Source organism: Penaeus vannamei, chromosome 22 (genome assembly GCF_042767895.1).
Source record: "Penaeus vannamei isolate JL-2024 chromosome 22, ASM4276789v1, whole genome shotgun sequence".
NCBI lineage: Eukaryota > Metazoa > Arthropoda > Malacostraca > Decapoda > Penaeidae > Penaeus > Penaeus vannamei.
In genome coordinates, this window is record NC_091570.1 from 5,150,051 (window position 1) to 5,159,260 (window position 9,210).

Genomic DNA, 9,210 nt, shown 5'->3' on the forward strand with positions numbered 1-9,210 from the left:
GTAAGGTCTCGTCTTTTTCTTTGTCTAACTGGGCACAATATGTCGAAATCCTTGTACGATGGGAAAGGAAATTGTGAATAATGATAATTCTAAACATTTTTTTCTGTCTCTACTAGATATTGGTATTAATATACACTTTTTTTATTTGTTCTTGTTACTCTCAAGAGCACCATTGGTTTTATTAACACTGTACATATAAAAAGAAACTTTTATCAAGTTACTGATGATGAAACACAGGCAGTTTATCGAAGCAGAGAATATTTCGTTTGTGGAGAAATCAATATAAACCAAACAACACTCATTTTCGTAGTAGTTGGAATATAAAGTCTCTCGAAACGTACCATATTCTTTGCTTCGAAAATTCTACCTCATCGAATTCCTTATAATTTATTTTCTTGTATCCTGTCTTTCCCGATCATCTTACGTATTGAAAAAAAAACGCAAATTATTTATATGAAGTAACCGTTTCCACGACGAAACCCGACACTTTCTTCTATAACTTTCCTACATCGACCCAAAAAAAACCGCAAAGTTCTTCGTGTTTTCTCTTTCCATTTCGGTTGAGTGAAATTATCCGGTTGTGTGAGATGTGTGGACACTAGTAAACCGAGAGAATAGACGACATCATGATCTTAACAACACTAACTCCTTAATAGCATTAGCGATAGTGTTTTTTTTTTACAGTAACATTTGTCAGATTATTCTGCCTGCATTAGTAGTTTCCATGAGAATAATTCACTACCATTGCCTTAGCATGTAATTAATTAGTTTAGAAGATAAAGAGTTATCCAGTCATTAGCCTTTGAACTAATCAAATCTACGTTGCAGTAGCTAAGTAGATAATAGAGACGCACGGATCGTAGATGAAGGTGACTGCGACAGCTGACCTAAACTTGTGGCATCGCGAAGATTTGACCCGAGTTGACCTCAGTTGACCCCAGCTCACGTGGCATGTCTCGCTGTCGATTCTTTTTCAGGCAACCCTACCAGAAGCGAACTTATCGAATACCCAAAACTAAACACCTATACCATTGGCGGAGAAAATACAGATCCGTTCACATTGGGTAAGTTGGCAGCCTTGGCCAAGAAGAGTTGGCAGCCCTGCGGTGCATGTGACGTCACCCAGGCCCTTCTTCCTCTGTCCTTCTGCACGCGTCCGACGGTCTTCTTAGAGAATGAGCTTGTAGATGTCATTCACTGAAAAAAAAAATAGGATCCCTAAAACGAAAATGATTAATAGAAGAATGATTGAAAGACACACAAATAGTCACTATGTTTTCTTCTATTAAAAATTATCGATAGGAGGCCTTATACGTGGTCGGGTTAGCATGGTCTATGGGTGCACTGCATCGTAGACGGAGTTATTGCCAGGTAGCTAGTATGAGCACCAGCTTTTGGTAGTTGTAGAGTGTCCTTTTAGTGTGTAATAATAACGAAAAATAAGCAAGCAGAATCAATATGCGACGATCTATTATTTTTTTCAATTTAACGTTTTTATGGGGAAAGGAGTGCCGTTTTTTTTTCTTCTAAGTTACATTTTCCAGATTTTGTACCATTAAAAGGTTTCACTAAAAGATTTTGTGCATATAATTCCAAAGATGTTTGAAGGTGAGGCAAATATATATATGTAAAATATGTTTAACAATGAATCAAGCAAACAATAAATTGGTTTTGTGTACAGTATATAAATTGATTTTTAAATATTTCTGTTTGCCGTGCGTCCAATATATTTTTTTTCCTTTTAATCCCTCTCACCTTATATAAGCACTCATTTTTGTTCTATTTTTTTTAATATGAAAGTAACCGATATTCTCACATTGTTTAACTCTTAAATTCAATACTGTAATTATAAACCAATGTCCGCTAAAAATCATTCTACTTGTTCAGAACCTTTGCAAAAGAGCTTCATTAAGGCTTCGAACCTAAATAAAGTCGCAATGCCAATATAAAGCCAATATAAAGCCAATATATAACAGAATCCTTCGCATTCGCTTTTCTGAATGAAATAATAACATGCACATTTTGCTTGATCTCTCACCATAACCAAAAGAACATGAATAGATTAAAAGAAAACAAAAATACCATAACATACATATCTCATGAATCATACCACATAACAATATTTTGGATGTATTAAAGCTTTGAGCACAGCGATACACTCCAACCTTTATAACACGTAAAATCCTTCAGTCAAAACCACAGTAACAACCATAACAAACCACAACCCAGCAGACAACACCAACTCTCACAAACAGTCCACAAATAACCGCCACGCCCCCGCTAAAACAACCTCCCGACCCTTGCAGTAGCCTCGGCCACCGCCCAGCTCGCGCCTGTTTACAACCCCGGAGGAACCCCAGAGCCTGTGGTCGTCGAAGCCACCCCTACTGCCGAAGCCCCGACGGAGAAACCCGCTGCAGCCGCCGAGTATGTGACGAAGACGGTTTACGGGTTCCTGGACTTCACCACGACCGTCGGTTCTACTGTTATGATCTTCACGCCGCAGAGTCAGAGTGCAAGTAGGTGTTTACATGCTTCGTTCAGTTCGGCCATGGTTCTCCCCGGGTCTTTTTCTCTAAAGTGGCCCAGCATGTTGTTTCGAGTAATTACATTGGGTTAGGGTTGTTGTGGTTGTTAGGGATTTCGAGGGATTGGGAATATATGATTTTTTGTTTTCACTGTTGTGGTTTTAAGTTGTTGGGAATATTAGATTATTCTTATTTTCATTTTAGATTGATTTGCATATTGGGTGACTGTGGTATTTTCTTCTCTCGAAATGTCTTTGCTCTTACTATTTCTTGTCCCTTTTAATTACTAGTTACATCTTATTGATTTTTTGCTGATCTGTAATTATTCCTTCTTCTCTTGTTTATGGTATTCCTTCCCCCACGCCAGATGTCATGTTCTTAATCGCCTCTGTTTGTTTGTTTTGCTTTCCACACAATTTCCCCCACGAAAGATATCTCTCTGGCATCCATCTCCACGCATCTCTCCCTTCGCCTCCCCTTCCTTACCCAAAACCCATTTCTACGTTTATTCATCTCCTCTTGGTCCTCCCTCCATCCGCACGCAGCGTTATTCTTGTTTATTTATTCGTATGGGTTTTATGCCTTGCCACCTCTCGTCTATTATCCTTCACGTTTTTGTTACTTCTCTCTTCTGTTTTTGTTGCTTTCTTCACTGATCTAGTTGTTTACATTGTTCTCACTTTTGATGCAGTTTACATACAGACGCACACATATACATATATGTGTATGTATGTATACACACACATACATACATACATAAATATTTAAATATATATATGTATATGATATATATACACATATTTATATACATGTACATATTATGTATATGTATATATATACACATATATATGTATATATATACATATGTATATTCATGTACATATTATGTACATATACATACACACACACACACACACACACACACACACACACACACACACACACACACACACACATATATATATATATACATATATACATATATATATTAATATATATATACATATATACATATATATATATACATATATACATATATATATATATATATATATATATATATATATATATATACATGTGTGTGTGTGTGTGTGTGTGTGTGTGTGTGTGTGTGTGTGTGTGTGTGTGTGTATGTGTGTATGTGTGTATGTGTGTGTGTGTGTATGTGTGTGTGTGTGTGCTCATATATGCACATATACATATGTATATACATATTATATATATGTATATACATATATGTGTGTGTGTGTGTTTGTCTGATATAACAAGATATGAAATTATTTTTTTTCAATTTTTCTTTTATTGTATTATGTTCCCATAGCTTTCTTTTTAATGTAATACTTTATAAACAGTCAGCCTTCTATTGAATGCATGGAGCGCAATTGTACTAAATGTTTCATCATCATCGTCATTGCTATCATCATCAGCAGCAGCATCTTTGTTATCGTCATCATTAATATCATTATCATTGTCATTATCATCTTTATCATCACCGTCGTCGTCTTCTTAAAATCACCATTCTTCTTTTTATTGTTATGTTATTATTACTATTACTATTATCATTATTGCTATCATCATTATTGTCCTTCTTGTTATCAGTCAATTCAGCATCTTTTACGGTATTTATAGTACGAGTGTTTGTACACACGTGCGTTCTCGGGCACTCATTCACTCACTCTCTTAATCACTTACGCACATTGTTTTCTTTTTTTTCCCTTCTTTTTCGTTTTCTTTTCCTTTTTCTATTATTTTTTTTTCTTCTGCTTCTTCTTTTTCTTCTTCTTCTCCTTCTATTCCTCCTACTCCTTCTTCTTCTTCTTCTTTTGCTTCTTTCTTTTTCTTTTAATCTATTCCTGTATGTGATGGCAGAGTCGTCAGAGAGCGACAGCCCGTGAGAGCAGCGACCATGAACCTCAAGCAGACAAATCCTAATTTCCCGAACCTTTTCAGAGCCGAAGCCCAGTAAGACACGAGACCCCGTGCTGCCTTCGCGCCTCAACCGCCCATCTTCCCGCATTACGCTACGACCGACGCCCACACCCACGCCCACGATCCCCAAAGTGACTGCCACTCCAGCTCCCTCGGTTCTCCCTTCAAAGCTCCCCGCAATTTCCTCCTCCTCCACCCTTCAGTCGTCCTTCTTCGAGGATCACACCGCCCTTGACATCGAGACGCTCTTCGACGTCAGTCCCGACGAAGAGATCGCCATCGACTACGACGCCGAGTATCCGGAGTACGAAGAGCCGGTGTTCGAGGAGGTGATCGAGGAGGTGAAGGAAGAAGCGAGGAAGCCCACCGCGGCCCCGACTCGCCCGAAGCCCTTCCGCCGGTTCAAGTCGTCCTCCTCCCAGGAACAAGGCAACCGCCGTCGTCTGGACCTCAACTACTTCAACAGCCGCAAGAAGACTCCTTCCCTGCGTCGCCAGACCGGAGGCTCCACCATCGTTCCCATCACGATCGAGGGCACGGGTACCTTCGCCCCGAAGTCTACGTCGGTGATCCGCCCCACGGTGGTGCCCACCACGCCCTCGGAGGTTGTCGTTAGTGCTACGCAAGGATTTGCAACTCTTAGTGTCATTGGGCCGTTCAGTACTGCTATCAACAACGAACTGGGTCAGGTTAAGGAGCACTATGACTTCCTGTCTTCAGCACCTGTCTTAGACGTCGAAGAGACGTACGATGTGTATGATGTGGAGCCTACAGCCTCACTCGAGGACCTGTACAGTTCCGGTTTGGTAACAAGTGATTCGAGCTTCCCCACTGGTCTTGTCACCAAGCTTGGCGGCACCATTGTGTCAGATGGCCTCATCACCGTGCACGAAACCAGTGTCATTGGTACATACATCGCAGGCCAGTATGCCCAGATCTTGCAGAGCACGTCGCACATCTTCCAAACCACTCCCGTCCCCGAGATTTCCTTGAACAGTCCATCTCTCCCAGAAGACTATGAAACTGTCAAATCAGTCATCAAAGGCTCCGCTACGCAGTTCTTGAGTCCCGAATCTACTGCGTCTCTGCCGCTCGAGTCCCTCTTCTCAGAGCCTTCAAGCCGAGAGCGCAACAGCCGGAAGGACGAGGAAGGAGGCTCGGCCATCCAGGTTCGCCTCCGCGAAGCCTTGGCCAAGCGCCTTGGGTCAAGCCAGAGCCAAAACACTCGTCAGGATCGTTCTCGCCTCGCCCAGGACCCTTACGTCGACGAGGAGAAGGATGAGTTTGACCTCAAACTCTCAGGATCGGATCTGCGTCCCTCCTTCGGGTTCCGAGGATCAACGCCCGTCACCAGGACACCCCGAGTGAGCACTCTCTACGCCGAGGAGGTCAAGCCCACCACCTACCGCCCGAGGTTCAAGCCGACCTCCACTCGCCGCTTTGGCAGCAGCCGGCCGACGTCCGTGCGGTCCCCTCCCAACGCTCCCTTCAGACAGACGCGACCTGCCAACCGCTGGCGACTGAACACGTCGCCAAGACCCAAAGTAAACATCAACAGGCGCCCCGTCAATCAGCCAGATACTTATGATGATCTTCAGGCTGCTGACGAATCTCAGTCCATTTCCCGCCCAACTGCACCCGAGCCCATCATTCCTGAAGGGGGAGAGGAGACCCTGAGGATTGTGACCAGCACCCCGGCTGACGGAGCCACGGATGTCTGGTTCGAAGTGGCCACCATCAGGTCGCTTCACACGTTCCGCGTCGGCACCACAAAGAACACGCGTTACGTCACGTTCACGAAGACCACGACCCACAGCATCGACCCGACTCCGGCGCCCCTTGGACCACAGGACGACCTCTACGAAACCCCGCTCTTTGAAAACATCTTGGACGATGGACCTCGCGACGTGTCGACCCTTCCCCCAGTCGACCTCGGTGAAAGTGACGTGACCGCCCTGCTCGAGACGGTGACGGAGACCTTCAGCACAACGGAGCTGATGAAGAAGACGTCGATTCTTCCCGTGCTGCACGCGGGCGAAACCTCGTTCTACACCCTGACGCAGACCTACCACATCACCCGCGTGGTCACCGCCCTCAAGACAATGCCGCCCTATGAGGCATTTTCCTTCATCCCAGAAAACTCGCTGAACGAGTTCAATGGCCAGCTTTTGGCGGAGGGAACCGAGAACGACGAGTCGCTTTTGCCTGGCGAAATCGAGTATGATGAAAATGGCGAAATTGTTGACACGACAAGTGGCACTCGAGTGCCTCCTCCACCAGGATTCCCCTTCCAGGACCCCAACCTTGCAGAATTAGCTGGAGGTCAATTCAATCCCGACGTTTTTGAGAAGCAGCTGCACCCGCAATTGACAGCCGCTCTTCAGCACAGGCAACAGATGCAGCAGAAGCAGGGCAGTGCCGCACGACCTCAGCTAAGCTCAGGTCAGCTCGCTGCTCCCGGAGACCCAGCTATTGCAACTCCGAGCCTGACAGCCGAGCAACTGCAGCAGCTGGCGTACCTCCGCCTCATCAACCCCTACGGCTTTGGCGGATTCCCTCCCGTCCAGCAGCAGCAGCAGACCACCGTCACCTCCTCCCCGGTCACCATCACCACCGACATCACCACCACGTCCACTCGCGTCCTCCGCGTTATCTTCAACGCCCGCCCCATCTTCACCACCATCAGCAGCGTCGAAGTCGTTCACACGACCATCACCTCTTTCGAGACGGCAACTGTCACCGTCGCCCCCACCCTCCCCTCCTTCCCCTTCCCCTTCCCCGGGTCTCCCTTCCCGGTGGGATAAGGAGGGCGTTCGCAAAGAGCCTCGAGAGCGAGCGAGGCCTCAGAGGGCGACGGAGGAGTGGTCCCCGCCCTGTTCCCGCCCACTTCCTTGACGCCGAGTGCTGGCACTCTGCACCTAACCTCTACTAACCCCTTGACAGTCTGGCGATCAGTGTCCAGGCGTGGAAGGTTATCATCAGGTCTTCATTCTGACTTCCGGCAAAGAGGAAACAAGCGCAGGGGAAGGGGAAAATGAACAGAAGCGAAAGGAAAGTGTGATGGGTAAAAAAAAAGATCTTTTTGATACTATGAAACAAAACGCTCATTCTTCCCTTCTCCCTTAATCACTCGATAATGCATCTATTATCCAAGAAGGTTTTGTTATTGTAGGATATTGACTACATAGAGTGGACTCACAAATGCCAAATAGCTGAAGCATCACTTTTACGGAATTAAATGGCACTAGATCCCGTAACGATCACACTTTATCAATGAATCATTATTCGGTGTTACAGTTCGTCCAGCGAATGGCACCCAATCCTGATTATTCTGATACTGGGCAGGTGATCAGTGTAATAAACATAAAACAAAGAAGCCATTAGATTTCGATATATGTTCAATACTGGACGACCAAAGGGGGTAGTTGAGTGCATTCGATCGGCCATCAAACACTGTCACTATTTCTTTGTTTGATAAGAATAGCAAAGAATTGTGGACAAGGTTACTGACTGACTGTTCCTTTCACTCTTTGATAATAGATTGTCCTCCGTTTCTTATTTTGAACTTGAGCAGTGGATAAGTAGATTGTTTTAGAGTTATACTATTAGGTTATTATTCAGATAGATAAAAACAAATGGATCTGTAGGTTAACTAATGGAAACGTTAAAACAAATACATACAAACAAACAAACAAACACAGCCACACGCATACACACGCACACAAACACACAAAGTAATAATTTCAAGCAGTTTCTTCATATTATTTTCTCCATAGTATTTCATCTTTTCTTCAGGGAATCGGTCCATTTAAAAAAATAAAAAAAAAAGTTTCAGGATGAATATAAAACTCATGCTTTCTGCAAATCCGTCTTACTGGCAACGGGGAACAAATTCCTTAAACCAAAATTCCACTCCCGACTTCTATCATTCTCTATAATCTATCTAGAAAAAAAAAGAAGAAAAAATAGACAAGTCCCTCCTCTCGGTTAGTTTGGAAACTTAGGTGTAACTTTCTTAAACTATAACTTATACTCCGGTATAGATTCTCGCTACAAATGAATTGCTTTGGAAGTTCATTTGTATCGCCGTTTTATGTGTGTTTTAGATTTTATTATGATATTTTATGATATTAAGATATTTTATGATGATTAGGAGTGAAGAATGTAAATAAGAGAATGGGTATTTTGTAAATAGATGTAAATATAGATAGGCCTCTCCCAAGCCCATTTGATTATTCTTCATGAACGATAGCTGACTAATAAACATTTCGTAAAAAAGAAAGATTTATTTTTATTTCAACCTATACCTATATTTTTTATTGCCATTTTGTTATTCAATTACTATTATCCTCATTATTATTAGGTTTATCATTATCGCTACCACTACTGTTGTTGCTTTAACAGTAGTGGTATCATTACTGATAATAACATAATTCATACTCAATATTGTCATAATCACATTTACCATCATTGTTATGCATATCATCACAATTGTTGCAATGACTGGTTATCATTTTCCACGAACTATATTCTAACATGTCAGTGATACCTAAATGTTCTTGAATTTGAACAAACCTGGACTCCATGTGTTCATATTTCTTAACCCTAATTCTTCTTTATATGTTCATAAAAGCGGGTTTCTTGCAACTTTTGTTCACTGGAATGGTCTTTGAAATATGAACTTTTCATTAAAAGTCTTGTCAAAAAGTATACGAAAAAACGGCAGATGTCAACCATCAACTTGTGTCTTTAA

At 42.9% G+C, this 9,210-nt stretch overlaps 1 protein-coding gene across 4 annotated transcripts in view; it reads left to right on the forward strand.

Annotated features, from left to right (window-relative positions):
- Window positions 1-8,739, forward strand: part of LOC113809434 (mucin-17) — a 70,360-nt gene extending 61,621 nt beyond the window's left edge. For 3 of the 4 annotated variants that reach the window (XM_027361037.2, XM_070136437.1, XM_070136438.1), the window contains exons 2-3: window positions 2,307-2,519; window positions 4,479-8,739. In XM_027361037.2, the coding sequence (XP_027216838.1) occupies window positions 2,307-2,519; window positions 4,479-7,261 (2,996 nt within the window). In that variant the 3' untranslated portion in view covers window positions 7,262-8,739. Of the gene's footprint in view, window positions 1-977; window positions 1,065-2,306; window positions 2,520-4,478 lie in introns of all 4 variants that reach the window. The other variant, XM_027361036.2, reaches the window with a different exon arrangement.
- The last annotated feature ends 471 nt before the right edge of the window (window positions 8,740-9,210 follow it).